Here is a 16,417-nt window from a genome sequence, read left to right on the forward strand (position 1 = left end):
TACTGCCCTTGAGGTCCCCTGTGATCCACCAGCATCAACCCCAACTTTTCGAAAAATATTTAAAACTGAGAGCAAATATCAATGAATCAAAAATGTTTACGTTTTACCTTATTTATCTGAAATCCTTTGCTACCCATGTTTCATCCCACTCCCCTTTCCTGAATGACTACTATTTGGTGGGTATCCTTCCAGTCTATTTTTAAATATTGGTCATACACGTGAGCAATATACATATTCTATGTGTTAACTATAAAAATAACATGCTGTTTCATTCTGCAAAATTGTTTTTTTCCACTCAACATTATGATTTTTTAGACTATATACATGTACATACACATACGTATACATATTTTGGTCACTTTATTTATTTTTAAGGATTTTATTTATTTATTTGACAGAGAGAGACACAGCGAGAGAGGGAATACAAGCGGGGGGAGTGGGAGGAGAAACAGGCTCCCTGCTGAGCAAGGAGCCTGATGCAGGACTCAATCCCAGGACCCTGGGATCATGACCTGAGCCAAAGGCAGACGCTTAACAGCTGAGGCACCCAGATGCCCTTATTTCAGTCACTTTAATCACTGGGTAATATTATATCATATGAATATATACCAATTTATTTACTCAGTCCTTCGATCGCCAACACTTAGATTGATTCCAATTTTTGCTACAGAAACAAAGCAGCACTGAGTATCTTTATATGTATCCCCTTGTCTAAATATGTGAGATTTTTTTCTTGCAGGGCATTACTCCACAGGCATTTAAAAAACGTGGCTGGCAAAAATAAAAAACAAAAACAAAAAACTTGGTTGGCAAACAATACTAATCTCGTTTGGCATACCAAAATATAGTTCTTTAAGGTAAAAAATTAGTTCAAGTCAAAGTAGGCCTTCCCGTAATTCCTCAATAAAGGTATCACTACTCAATGTGGTGTAGGGAGAAAGCAGCAGCTTAGAAATTAAAAGCTCTGGGTCCTTGTTTCAGGGTTCTGAGGAATGTGTTGTGGGCCACTGAGCAATTCCCTTAGCAGCCTGCATCTCAGTTTTCTTCATCTATAAACAGAACCTCTCATGACTGTCTATCTCACAGGGGGCTGTGAAAGCAATACAGTCATGGATATAAAAATGTAAAAGAGTTGAAAACATGTACTAAGTATTGTCAAAATTTGGAATCAACAATTTGCACAACTCTACATATTACTCGGAATACCAATAACTAAGCAAAAACGTGTAAGATCCCTTCCAGGTACTGTTACTTCAGAAGCATCACAGCATGGTCCTTCACTGTCACTTGTCATGCTCACCATCATCACAGCTTCACGGGATACAGTTTTATTTTGCCAGGTCCCAGAAGCTAGCTTTACCGAACATTTTGCTGTATGTAGCAGGCGTCAGCATCCTGTTGTACATTCTGTCCCTTGCTACATGCATTTCACAGAAGTAGGCAAAAAGGAAGATGCAAATTCAACAGCTCTACATATTGAATCTTGACTTTATAATATAATGGAAATGGGCAAAGAAAACATTGACTTTTTTTCTCTTCTTGCCTATTAAATTTTACTTCCCAATTCCCATGATTGATAGATTTGAAGAAGGGGTATCTGAAGTGTGGTATTAGTCATTTCCAGGGCTAGAGCCAGTTTTGCTGCCAATCCATATAGAGATCCAAAATAGATAAAGCTTAATTTTACTTAATAAAATCAAATTTATAACCTAGGCATTTTAAAAATTATTAAACACAAGGGTTTATTCATCTGTGTCCTAACATATTAGTGATGTCAAACAGAAATCAGACTGAATTGAAATACAAATTTGTACTAAAACTCGGAGCTGCTGCCTGCTTCTAGCTAGCCACTTTGCTAAACAAAACAGCAGGAGGATGCATATTTCTGGCCAAATCCTCTTCACATAAAACCTAAGCATTTTTTTCCCTTGAAGTTCATCATGAAATGAAATATACATTTTTAAGAAAATTATTAATCCTCATCATATTAAATATGATTAATTTACCTCCTTCCTAAATTCCTACCTTGCTATTGTATGAAATAGGCTAAATTAGAGTTTATTCTATACATCTTCAACAAAGAAAATGAGGAATTAAAAAATCATCCACAGATCTGGTTCCAGTCAAGATGGAGTAAGCACTCTCCAATCTGCCTCCCTACTGAATGCAACTAAATACCTTAGATAGAATGCATGGGACTTCAAGAAGTAAACAGAAACAAGAAGATTGGGGAAATCAGAATTTGAAATACCACTGAATCAATGGCAAGTTTCCCATGGATTATTTTTTTCCTTCAGTAACTCCTGACCTGACCGTAAAGGCAGCCTGACCTGCATACAGGGATGTCAGGCTTCATGCTGTATGACATTTTTACAGCCAACCAAAAATGGAAATACTGACAAAACCTCACTTGCAATATCACAAATAAATAAACTCTAGAGAAAGTTGTGATGTTCAAGGTGAACATGTACAATGCAATATACCACCAGGATCAAAACTGCCATCTTTTGAACCCTACAGAAGGTTGTCTATATACCAATACAGATTTAATCTCCAGGAATAATGCAGATGCTGTCTGCAAATCTGAGATTGATTCTCATAAAAAACTTCCCCTTATATTATAAACAACTTTTAAAAGAGTTTACCTGCTGTGATTAGCCATGTTTTCACCTCTTCCCATGCTTGTTGGCAATCAATTTCCTTAGACTTATTTGCTTCCAAAATTGAAGCTGGCAATCTAGAAGTTGATGTTGATGCAAGGTATTTCCACTCTATCAAGACCACTTCGTTTCCTCAACCAGCGGAAAAAAAATATCTCTTAGCCCCATCTCCGCCTTCCCCAACTAGTGTTCTCAAATTGCCACCTGCTTCATTCCTTTGGCTATGGGATTTGTAGAGTCCACTGAAGACAAAAAAATTACTTATTCCAGCTCTTATCTGTTTTTAAAAAATTATCCTAGACTTTACATATACTCATAAAAAGTATTACATTGTTTTCTATTTGTCTATTTTTAGTTGAAATTAATGAAAATAATTTGGTTTACATTTTTTAGTTTTCTTTCATTAAATGATTTGCTGTCCCTGGCAATTACCAACTTAAATTTCCTTTAAATTCACATGTTCCATCCAGTGCCTTACTTGAGAAAAACATCTACCATCAATTTTTGCTAAAGAATTCCTTTCCAACTACAAGGTACTTAGACTGAAAGTTTCAAAGCTCAGAGGAATGGATAGATAGATAGTGGATGGAAGAATAGTAAAAGGCATTCTATTAAATCAAGAGGATACGTTTTAATGACTCAAAAGTCATTTTCAAATCCCAGTAAAGTCTATACTGCTTTTTGCTAGATTCTTACTTGTTTTTATGAGGCTCTATGTAGGCTGGATGCCAAGCCTGGCTTCCTAGACAAATGGAGTTTGTGGGGTTAAAGCTTAGAAAGGAAGAAACTCAAAGCTCTGGCTTGGGCTGGTTCCTGGAGTTTGGGTTCGTGGGGGGCGGTGGATAGTGAGTAGGACTGACCTTAGGTTTCAGGGATCAGGAAAAGGACTAATTGTCATCAGAATTCCTGGCTCAGGTAAGCTGGGAACAAGGGCAAGTCTGAAACATCAAGTCCAAAGAAATGGGTGGAGAGTAAGAACTAGATCTGAAGAGTGGCTGAGACAGGCAGAGGTTAAGAGTTCCTGTAAGACAAGGGTAGGCACAGATGAGGCAAAAGATGGGAGAGACTTTGGAATGTCTTAGTCCCAGCCCATGAGTGAGAAACAAGCTGCAGAGGGTACCAAACTGGTTCAGACACTGGGAGGATTGTTCTCTTGGAATAAATATCTGAAGTACTGCTGTCATCACTACAGTTTCATCTCTATGTCTGCATTATAGTTAAAATCATTTGTGTATGCATGCTCTTTAATATCTCATCATTGGGCTACAGACTTCTTTGTTCAAGCTGCTGGACCTATGAAAGATTTTGACAAATATTATGTATTTTGTTTGAAAGTAATTCCTTAATCCCTTAGCCTCTTCCTATCTGTCGAATCTGCCTGTGGAAGCAGTGACTTCCATAGAGATAGGTCAAAACAGGGCTTCACATAGGCATGGCAGGATGCATTCTTCTCTTCACTCCCAACTATGATCAAGAACAAGGCAAAAGGAGGCCCTCTAAAACATAATTCAGGATGGGAAGGAAACAAAAATGTTTTAGCCTAATAATTACAGGAGATGTGCTAGTGAGAAAGGTTAAATGCTGCACTGAGAAATGCCTGATGATATTTTGGACAGTCACACTGCAACAGGACCACTGTGAAGGATACCTCCACCTTAGCTCCTCCACACTCAGGCTCAGAGGCCTCCCCTCCTTTCAAGAGTGGAACTGGAAGGAGTGGAGAATGTCTAACTCTCCCACCAGATTCCAGATAACAAAAGGAAGTAAAATCTGTTGAAGGTGGAGAAAAAAGGGGGAGAGAAGAGAAGGAGTAAGAAAAAAGGTCCAGGCTCAAAGGTGGTGGTCCTCAAGGCTCTAAAGACAAAGGCTTCTGTGGCCATGGACAGTGCTCAGGGACAAATTGACAAGTTGGATAGATCAGAGGAATCTGAGAGATCAGAGGAACTCCCTTATCATACCACATTCAATGGATTCTATCTATATAGTGAGGAAAATATTACTCAAAACTAGAGAAGGTATATTTCTTTCTCTATATTTCTATTCTCTATATTTCTATTTCTTCCAAATCATTATTTACATTTCAATATACCCTTTGATAACAATGTTGATGAAAGAGAAACTTTTATTTGACTCTAACTATATAATCATGGACGTAGAATGAGAAAAACAATAGCAGACCATCTAGGTGTGATACCATTTTACTGAGAGTCAAACATGGATAGAGATACCACCTAGATAACTTTAACTACTACATGAGCTCTATCTTGACCTAAAACTTAAGTTTGTATCTATCCAACAAACATTACAATACATAGATTAAAAAACAGAATTGTTTGGGTAGAAATCACTCTAGTATCTCCCTATTTTTTCATTGAAGCATGGTTTGGGCCAGAATTCCAATCAATCAGCATCTTATCATCATATTAAACGGAACTGGATATACTCACCTTCTCTAGGCAGCAAGAATCAGTGACAACATCAAAAAAAATATTAATTTATTTATTCAGTTACAAACATATAGATAGACAGCAGATATTACTTATATTGGTGTGGATTTATTTTGTGTCTGTTAGGAGGACAGGACGATCTTTAACCTCCTATGTGTCAAGCATCTTCAGCACTTGATAAAGTAATCATTCATAAGTCATTCATTTACACAGGAGTCCAGGAACTCTGTATGTAGTATGGTGGATGTGAATGTGTGTGCATGTTTGCAGGTAAAAGAGGAAGTGAATGAGCAAGACTTACTGGGGAAGGCTAGACTGTTAAGCAGTGAGAAATCTGTTTAAAGGTCACTGCTGCAGGTTGAAAAGAAAATCAGAAAAGCTGAGGTCATGGTTTTAATCAGCCTCAGGCAAATTGCAAAGATAGAATAAAAATCCATTAAACAGAGCAGAAAACAAACAGCAACTTAGTTCTTCTACCAAATAATACTTAGAATAGACCCCTGGCATTTGAGGGTTTAATATTTGTGGTTTCAGTCAGTCCCAAGCCACCCACAGGGGAAAGACATACTAGATCTTGTAATTTTACTAAGGATTGCCGTTGAGCCCATGATGGGAGATTGGAAGGCAGGAGGGAATCACAGCACAGCCAACCCAGCACCTTCCCTACCTCTACTCACATTCCAGACAGTGGTTTTGATCTTTTCCCACTAATTCTTATGAATTAAAACAAAACATGTTTTCATGTCTACTCTGAACTTTAATGATGACACATGATACTAGATGATGTTGCAGAATTCAGGGGTTTATAAAACTGGTTTGGGGGAAAAGTCCTGTTGAAGGTCAGGGAAATGGGAGCTGATGTAAAGGAAATGGCCAAAGTGTTTAAAAGCATCCCTGACAATTAAGTAAAAAAATATAGCCCCCAACTATTGTTCACAGGATTTTAGGGCTTTTTAACCTCCTTTGAGACAGTAAGTCTTGGCTTTATAACTGCTCTAACATACCTGAATCAAATATATGCTATGGCAAAATTATAAGTTACTGGAAAAACTTAAATTCCAACAGTTACACTCACACACCGTAATCAGCATTAGGAAATGAGTATCAAATTTCAACACAATGTTGCTTCTCCACAGTTGCCTCATATACATAATGTGAAAGGGAAATGGATCATGGCCTCACTTTCCACACAAGGAGACCACTTAGAAGAATGCTTAGATCCAGGAGAGGGGAGATGGGCCTCACCATTCAAACCCTTCTTCATGCACACTGCAGCTCCTGCTCTAAAGGGAACAAGCCCCAGTGATTCCCAGCCTTGCTCTTGAACACTTACTTATCTCAACAGAACTGAAGTAGACCACTGCCCCATAACTCTCTTGCCCCAGCTTCACTTCCTGCCTACTCATCGTGAAAAGGTAGGGGAAGGGGCATCCTCCCTGCTCCCTTCTGCATTTCTCAGCCATACTTCTCCTTAACCAATCTTTCCTTTTTAATAATGCCATACCATCCTTGTATATCATCTCCTCTAGCACTTGAGCCCCATTTTCCTTTCTCTCTATGCATTCCCCTGGTGTCAGTCTTAGGTTTCCCCACCACCCACCAATCACTTTGTTAATTCTTCCCACATGCTGATCTCAGGGTTTGTCAACTTGTCAACTCTCTAACAACTTTGATTTCTAGCTCTACTGAATTTGTCCACAAGTTCAGACATGACTAGCTCCTAGTTATTTCTCAAGTTCCCAAGATCTCAGTTCTACAATTCCTTTCTCATCATCCACTCATGGAATCTACTCTTTATCTGCATTGCAACTGCCAGTCTTTGACCTAGACCAGGCCTCAAAAGTTAGAAAGCCACTTCTGGCTTCACTTTCTTCCAAATCCCAAAAAGATCCGAAGGATACTCTCCTACTCATCTTTATTTCCCCTGCCTCCTTGTCTCCCTGTCCACCCATCATGTCTGTCAAGCTAGTCTCCAGTCTGAAGACCAGAGTATATGCTTTCTCTACTCTTACCCCTTGTTGCTAAGAATTGCTAGAGATAATAGATAGGAAAGGTAGTGGTAGTGATGGTACATTTTTTTAGAGGTTCTGGTGCCGAATGATCTCCTGAATGTTCTACATGCATTATCTTAAACAGTGATTAGCTTCACTACAATGGAACGCTATTCAATTAAGTTCCTCTTGGGTCTTCTGTGCTATTGAGCAATCATGTCCATCTTTAGTGGACCCTTTATAATATTCCTCCTCGTGGCTATTTCAAAGAGTTAACATTTTCCTGGTGTCCAAGCCCACTCCTAACTTTGAGACCACCTTGCTTACTTTTTTTTTAAAAGATAAAGGCCATTCACCACGACTTGCCTCATAGGACGCCCTCTCCCTACCCCCACTCTCACTCCTCAAATTTTCTGGGTATCTTCATCTAACCTTTCTGTGTCTTTCCCCACCTAAAGGGTCTTCCTAAGGTCAATCCCCCCCTTAGGCCCTTGTTCCCACTTCCTCTTGCTTCCTCTATATAAGATTCTCCCTTTCACCTGTCCAAGTTTGCCCCATCCTTTAAGAACCTGCTTTCTTCCCCTCAAACCATTAACTTCTCTCTCCCGTGGAGAAAATACTAAAGTTGACAGAACATTCCCTGCCTTCGTAGGAACAGTAAGACAGTTTTTCCTGTAGTCTGTAGGTCTCATTTCTCTGTATTTAGTTCTCAACACTAAACAAGTCTCTCCGGCTGGGGGACCTAGGGCTGTCTGGAACACTGCTGAATGTTTACAGAAAGGTGGAAACTTTGTGTAATATTTGGAAGTACTTGACATTGCATTTGGTAGGTTAGGAAGAGGAAGCAAAATCTCTTCACTGATCTCTGTCTCTTAGTGTCTTACAATTTCTGTTTGATTATAGTCTTAACCATGGCAGAGAGGCAGCCCAATTGGGGTAACACTTCTCTCTCTCTCTCTCTCTCTCTCCCTGATCTCTCTCATCCAATCCACCACGAAGTCCTCAGTATCTTCTGTTACTTGCAATTGCCACAATCTGCTCCCTTGTCTCTCTGGCTCCTGCCTTGCCCAGCTTCAATCCATTCTCACACTGCAATCAGAATGACCTTCCCGGAGCACACTCCTGCTTAAAAACCTTCAGTGGCTTCTGAGTGCCTGAGACAAATCCAAGCTCCTGAGCCCATCACGACCTGGCCCCTGTCTGCCTTGTTTCTCCCTTCCCCTGTTCCAGGCCAAGCTCCAGCAATGCCAACTAAGTGTTCACCAAATTCCTTAAGCTCTCTCCAGCCTCCGTGCCTTTGCCCTTTGCTCACGGCTCATTATTCCCCTCTACCTAGAATAATCTCCTTCCTCAACTCTTTGTTCTTCAGGATGCTTCAAGGATCATCCTCCCACCAGTTCCAAGGGTCTTTTCTTCCCAGGTGTCCCGGGAGTTACCCCAGCATCCCTTTATTCGGGTACTTTTCATGTTGAACTGATCTCATCTGATTCTTGTCTGTTTCACACACTGGACCCTCAGCTCTTTATCAGGAACTGTATCTGATTTGCCTTTGTAGTCCCTCTGTTCAGCAGAGGGCCTGACACATGCACACATATAAATGTCTCTTGAAGGAATAAATGAATAAATTATATTTTAAATGAGATAGAAATTGGTATTTTTAATATTCAGTAGCCCAGTACTGTTTATTTTCATGATGTTATATGATAAACAGAGATGAATTTATACTAATTAAGGCCGAGAGGTAGGTAGTATTAAACAGAAATGAAGGACTCTGAATTAAATAGACCCCCATATACTACTTCTACAACTGCTAACACTGTGAGGGTTAACTCTGTATCAAGAGCTAGTCTACTCATTTTTTTTGTCATTTTATTTTATTTTTATTATTATTATGTTATGTTAATCACCATACATCACATCATTAGTTTTTGATGTAGTGTTCCATGATTCATTGTTTGCGTATAACACCCAGTGCTCCACGCAGAATGTGCCCTCCTTAATACCCATCACTAGGCTAACCCATCCCCCCACCCAGTCTACTTATTTTTTATATATGGACTCACTTGGCCCTCAGAAGAACCCCCATGTTATAGAGGAGGAAACCTCTGAACAGACCAATGTAACAACCTGCCCCTGAGGGGCTGAGCTGGGATTTAACCCCACAGCGCCAGGGGCTTTAACCACCACACTGTGCTGCCTGCTGGGGGACCGTAACTGTACAGAAAAGTAGTAGGTGGGGCATCTGCCTCACTCATCTATCACTTGCTTCAAGTCTTCTTTCGTTTCCCCACCTTATCTTGTAAACTCACAACTTTAGATATATGGAGGTTACGGGGTTTTTAAAGTTTATTTATTTATTTATAAAGTAATCTCTACACCCAACGTAGTCTTGAACTCATGACCCCGAGATCAAGGGTCACATGCTCTACTTACTGAGCCAGCCAGGCGTCGTTGGTTGGTTGGTTGGTTGTGTGTGTGTGTGTGTGTGTGTATGTGCGTGTTTAATGACTTTCAAAGAAACACAAACTCCTGAGTGACACTGAAGATTACAAAGACCCTGTAAGAAGCCTTTGCCACCATATATCGCTTTTGAGAGCAAAGAAGTTAAAAAGAGAAATGAGAGAAAGTGGGTGAGAGAGACTGGAGTCTGATTTTTTTATGCCAAAAGAAGGAACATCTTTAAAAAGAGAATATACATCTGGACAGGCAAAGTCAGGCAAATGTGAAAAGCTGCATAACTTTGCAACCTAAGTCTTAGAAATTGTTCTGCAGCAGATTTCAGAACATAGAGAAAAGGAGGAGAAGACTGATTGAACTTAGAGCATTTATGTTGGGTTTGTTTTTTTGCTTGGTCTGTTTGATTTGATTTCATCTTCCTTTCTGGTGCTGGTGCGTGTGTGCTGGGGGCGGGATGGGGCGGAGGTGAGTGGTTTTGGGGCAGAGGCTGGTCTACAGGAACAAAAACAGGGGAAGAAAAGGGATTTTAGTTCCTTGGGGTTTAAACACAAGTTCCTACTGCTTCAAAAAGGTACCAAGTCACAAGAATTTCTCTACCCTATGGGCAAGCCACAGAAACACAAATGACAGTCAAAAGGGGGAAAGAACAGGAAAAAATTTGTTTTGAGCTATCCAAAAGGGAACTTGGTGGTGGTAGGGAAAATCAGCAAGATATAGTCACCTTGAAACTATGCCTCCAGATGCAAGAGTTCCCATGCTTTTTTGATTTGTAAACAGTGTTCTGCAGTAGACATGAATATTTCCAGAACTTGTGACTAGTGATATTTTATTTTCACCTCCAGTCCTTCGAATGTTCCTTTAATAATAACGGATTAGAGCTTATCTGCATCCCGGCCAGTTTTATAAAACCAAATAATTGCTGAGCTGGGAAGCAGGTTTATTTGCATTTAAAAAAAATTTAAAGAGAAATTCTGCCACCCTCTGGACAGAAACCAAAGATCTATTTCTTAGAGACCACCACGGAATACCATTTTAAGCAACTGCCCCTGAAAATGAACGTTTATTTCTTAAAATCTACCCTTTAGAAAAATGGGGCAGGGAGGGAGAATCACAGTTGTTTTGGATAGCATAGACATCGCCTGGGGGGAGAAAAATCATTTAAAAATACTAAATTGCCTCTAGGGAATTTTTAACTAAAGAATAGGGTCTCAGAGCACATTCCTGAAAAATCCTCCAGTGTTTAACTTGTAATCTTTCCAAAATCACTTTACAGCTTACATTTCTGCTTTTTAATCAGCAATGGCCAAGTAAAGATTTCTCACACGATCTCAGCCATGACTGTTTTCATACAGCTACCTTTATTGGTTTAAAAAAATTCATATTTATATTAAATATAAATATATGTATATGTTGGTTTTTAACCAGAACATGAGGGCAGAGTGGGATTTCAGCCACAGTTGAGAGATATTAGCCATTAGAGCACAAACGGACAGCTTGTTTCTAAAGCTCTCCTGATCTCATCCATGAGTATGGAGTACTTAATGTCATGTAAATGAAACTCTCAAAAATGCAGGGATGTGATAATTACCAGTACTAATGCTGGGCAAATCAAAACACATGACATGCCATTTTTATAAATAACCAGAGAGAGGAAGTAGGAAGACGCTCTGTACCATACCTGGTTTTAACAACAAGGTTTAGATGCTTCTGGTCTTGGAGGACCTTGGCCAGCTGTTTTTGCAGAAATAAAGCCTTCCCGTGGGCTCCTTTAATAAATGGGTGGTCGAGGAGATGTGTGACAGAAGGCCGCTTTTCAAAATCCTTAATAAGACACCTGTTTGCAAAAATCAACAAACAATCCAAAGTACAATCTTAGATACCTGGTTCCCCTGTGAATATGAGAGAGAGGAGGCAAAAAAAAAAAGCTCATTTATAAAACCTGATCACTAAACTTACACAGCTCTTTCTTTATTCATATGTACCAGAGGGTAAAAAAAAATGATAATTCTCTGCTGGTCGAATTAATCAGTACATCAGAAGTCTATTTTAGTTTGGGTTAAGTATATATTAAAAACAGTAAATTTTTGTCATCAACTGGGAAGTACTCAAAACACTGAAAAAATAGACTGATCAGACTGAAGTTTCTGTCTGAACTTTCACTACAGAAAAAATGTTTGCAATGGAGTCAAGTTGATTAGTCCATATATCTTAGAAACATATAAAATTATATACTGTCACTCAAATAAAATCCTAACATATGAAATGCCCACCATTTGATGGTAGGGAAAATGCATTCAGGAGCTTTCAAGGAAAGAAACTAATCATAAAGAAACCTTCACAGAGAAACTCCAGCACCTTGATTTCTAATGTTTTTCTGAAACAGAAAAACCTCAGAACAGGAAGTGACTACAATATAATTCAGATGAACTGGAGTGGAATTATGCAAACAGGGAACAAAAAGCCCATTGAAAATGGTAAAAATTGGGTTGCATTTAAACTCCTCTGTGGTTAATTGGTTAAAACCACACTGGTGTAACCACTTTCCGTTTCAGATTCAAATGCCCTTTTCAAAGAAACAATGATTTAGTACATTTTGCTGTATGCCCTATGTTATTCAAGATGACTCTGATACAAGGAAATTTCTAGCGAAATTGAATCTGATGAATACCCCTCCAATTACCATTGCATTTCCATTCTGAGTAGCTGTCCCTGATAGGAGAAAGAAATTTCAACAACTGCCCTTTTAAGCTATCAGTCTTTAGCTCACTTTGGAGGCTTAGCATAAATGCTAAATGCCATTCTGCCCACTCTGTGAAACAAACATTTCCAGTTTTCCCAAGAGTGACATGCCAGCAACATCTAAGACACAACATATTTTAAATAATGAAATGCACTCACAAATGGTAAAAAAAAAAAAAAAAATCAGCCTCACCTTGAACATATTTTCAAACATTTATGCAGAATTCTTAATACAATCCTTAACTGCTGGATTTACAAAATGACTTTAACCTTTGCAGTTTACATTTCAAACCATTTCCACATCCCTCACCTCCTAGTCCTAAAAAGATACTCAGTAAATTTCCTAGTCAGTCAGTTTTAGAATTGATGCAAGGGATTTCCTATCTATTGGAACTGGAGCTTTCAGTCAGAAAAGCCAAAAGAACCTAGATTATCTCCATTCTGCTGCCTGCATGACTATAAATACCACCTCTGCCTTGCCATGGGAAGAAATCAATCATTTGACTTTTATGGGTTCAGGGGACTTCTGTATAACCTATTATTTTTCCTACCAAAAATAAATCAGTGCACATTCTTAAAAAATACTGTGTTCACGTCTTTATATTAGCAGTCTTCCCTAGATTCCATGTATATTCATCTGTATATGTATATGTGACTACCAAAGGAAAATAAATGTGGCTTCCCTAAGCACCCAGAAAATAAGGAACCTCCTGGTAGTTTACGGTGAATAGTACAGGTGTAGTGGCCCCGTCCTCCTGGCTCGGGGGATGGTATACAAAAACTCCTGAAATGCAAACAGTCTTTGTCCTCTGAGAGTTCCTACTGCAGATGCACATGGCGGCTTCACCTCCGACCCCCCCCCCCCCGGCCCCAGAGGGCATGCATAGGATGGGAGTCCAGGAATCAAGCTTGCCCAGTGATCTGGGGCAGGTCACACTACATCTTTCCTGCATTGAGCGAAAGTATTAGGGCAACCCCCAGCTGCCTGCTGTCTAGTGCCAACACGTCAAATAAGTAAACTCAGGGCTGAGACTGAAGGTGAAAGCCACATCCATTAATAGAAAATTCATAGCATGTGAATGAGAAATTGGGATGAAACTGCCTCTACTTTTCTCCACAGGATAGAGGCCTTGGAACGGTGCTCCAGATGAGGCCTAGAAATAAGGTCCTTCTGGTACTTCAATAATTAAAGCTCTTTGGATAGGGTCTGAGAGAAGCCAAGAAATACATACTCCAGTTTAATGAAAACAGGTCTCTACTGCAGTCTGGGGATGTAATTAAAGGTGTTATATCTTGTTGCATAATTTCAGCATCCAGTGGGGGAGAAAGGCTACCAACAAGGTTGCCAGGTCATTTGGTATTTTCGAGAGAAGCTCACTCTATGTCACAGAGGGAGTAAGAAATGGCAACTAAATCATGAAGTGAGATAATCAGACAAGGAAGAAACTAACGAGTGAATCTGTTGTCTCTTGAAGATCCCCAAAATGAAGATGGTAGGTATTCTACTCTGTGGAAGCAATGATCAAAAGGATTTGTTAGTTCTCTCAGGAAGACCTGAGTGGGCTGAATGTCATATCACTGGATCAGCAAAACTGAAAATGAGTATATATGGGAAGAATGCTAAACAGAGTTGTGACATATCCAGCTGCACTGGAGGATTTTTAGGAGAAGGTCATAAAGACCTTGAGGGTATAGCCTTATTCTAAGCCATTTCTGCATACTTTTTTCTCATGGGGAGCAAACAGCCAGACTGAAATGGAATTACTATTTTACTGATAGAGGACAGTACTATCTTAGGAACAGATATGGCTGAAAGTCATGCATTACTAGACTCCAGGTCATTGGAATCAGATCATTTCATTTGTTCAGCAAACATTTATTACACAGCCAGAATTAGCCAAAATAAATTAATTCATTAAGAATCAAGACCCTTTTCCTTGAGGATCTACAATCTAATTGGAAAGATGGAAGGACAAGAGGAACACAGGAAACAGCAAAAGCCAGAGTTTGCTTCTATATTCAGAATAAGAAATAATCAAACAAAAACATAGGGTTTTGGAGCTAAAGGACTGAAATTTTCTGTTCTAACCCCCCTTTTTACAAGGTGAGGAAGCTCAGGTCAAGTCCTGACAGAGATGAGGCCAATTCTCTAACTCCCATGGGAGAACCCTTCCTCCTCTGCAGTACGTGGGGTGGGGAGCTTCAGTCAGGGAAGCCTTAGTGGGGGAGGTGAGAAGTGAGGCAGGTTTGAGAGGGAGCTTCAGTCAGAGAAACCTTAGTGGGGGAGGTGAGAAGTGAGGCAGGTTTGAGAGGGAGCTTCAGTCAGGGAAACCTTAGTGGGAGAGGTGAGAAGTGAGGCAGGTTTGAGAGGGAGCTTCAGTCAGGGAAACCTTAGTGGGGGAGGTGAGAAGTGAGGCAGGTTTGAGAGGGAGCTTCAGTCAGGGAAGCCTTAGTGGGAGAGGCGAGAAGTGAGGCAGGTTTGAGAGGGAGCTTCAGTCAGGGAAACCTTAGTGGGGGAGGTGAGAAGTGAGGCAGGTTTGAGAGGGAGCTTCAGTCAGAGAAACCTTAGTGGGAGAGGTGAGAAGTGAGGCAGGTTTGAGAGGGAGCTTCAGTCAGAGAAACCTTAGTGGGGGAGGTGAGAAGTGAGGCAGGTTTGAGAGGATGTTTTGGGACTAAACTGAACTCGGTGGGGAAGAGGTAGAAGACATTTCAAAGCTGGGAACCTGGATGGGCAAAGCAAGAAGCCAGACTGGGCAAGCTGTGTAGCCAGGAACTCAGAAGGCGACCAGAACACTCCCCTGTGCCCCCTAAGCTGCCTCCCTTGAAAGCCTAACAATAATTCTTTGCTTTAGTCCCTTTTCCAACTTTAACTAGGGTATATTCTTTATTGCTTAAGACTCCAAACTCATACTGTTTACATTTGTCAGCTTGTCATTTCTGTCTTATTCTCCTTCCAGGCAAGGATTTAGTGGATTAAGAGAGAATGGACTGCTAGGGTCTGTAAGAACACCTGACAGCCTCCATGTGCTTTATGAAAACACGATAGAATCCTCCAACCTGATTTGTAAGAACAAACATTGAAAACTATGGAGTAAAAAAAAGAAAAGAAAAGAAAACTAAGAAGTTATAATATGCTTATTCATTTCAGGATTGCTTTTTAAACCAGGAACTGCAAATTCCAGATGCAGAATATTTTCTCCCAGCCAGGGATTGAGCAGTTTTTATAAGGGAATGCACAGAATGTTGACCTCTGGATGGGAAAGAGGGGCCAGCCAGCATGAGGTGAGTTGGGAGAAATACTAGACATGTAACACATTCAATGGAATGTTCATTTCAATGAAATGTTTCATTTCATTGAAAAGTGAAACTAGTGTTCTGGTCAAAAAGGTTTGGGAAACACTGGTGACTGTCTAACCAAGTAAGTCTGGAGTTTTATAATAATAATATATATATAAGTATATATATTATTAAATATATAAACATAATATAAAAATATATATGTTTTATATGCATTTTATGTTAGGTTTATATAATAAAATATATAAAATAAATGTTCTTAGAACTTCTGGGGTAAAGAAAACAGCTTGATCTTTCTAAACTGACATGTCTACTGACTCTTTTTGTGTCAGTGAAACCAGAGCCCTGCAAATGACATCCTTGGAAAGGCTGTTGTGAGAAATCAGTACTAGGCCCTCACAATGGGTGGCAGAGTCCTCATCCCAGCTGACTGAGGGGAGACACACAAAGCCCCTGATTGTCAACAGCACATTTGAGACACCTGTAGGCTGCTGTTTCTATAGAAGTCAGTGTCTCAAGCTGAGGAAATACATTCCCCAAGTTCAGTTCTTCCCAGAGTCCTTAACCCTGGAAAAAAACTAAATTAAGGACTAGATTTAGGGATACTACTTCCTTCCAAAGTCATAAGTAATTCTTTCACTCCCAGAGGTTTTTAATCATTTTTAAAAACCTGGATTTAGGTGTAGTTCTCTCTGTGCTAAGAGAAAGAACAAAGCAAGAAAATGAAAAATGTAAAACTACCATGAGATGTATTTCCTGGATTTATAAGGCCATCATGGGTGATTTGAATAGGATAGAAAAGTCTACCAGAAGGAAAAGGAAGCAA

General features: G+C 39.8%; 1 protein-coding gene across 2 annotated transcripts in view; it reads right to left on the bottom strand.

Annotated features, from left to right (window-relative positions):
- MYO3B (myosin IIIB) overlaps positions 1 to 16,417 on the bottom strand; it is a 382,159-nt gene that overhangs the window by 220,638 nt on the left and 145,104 nt on the right. For both annotated transcript variants that reach the window (XM_088022122.1, XM_088022121.1), the window contains exon 8: positions 11,234 to 11,389. In XM_088022122.1, the coding sequence (XP_087878248.1) occupies positions 11,234 to 11,389 (156 nt within the window). The remainder of the gene's footprint in view (positions 1 to 11,233; positions 11,390 to 16,417) is intronic.

Source organism: Eumetopias jubatus, unplaced genomic scaffold (genome assembly GCF_037043125.1).
Source record: "Eumetopias jubatus isolate StellerSeaLion01/CBP00866 unplaced genomic scaffold, mEumJub1_p1.0 scaffold_3, whole genome shotgun sequence".
NCBI classification, from domain to species: domain Eukaryota; kingdom Metazoa; phylum Chordata; class Mammalia; order Carnivora; family Otariidae; genus Eumetopias; species Eumetopias jubatus.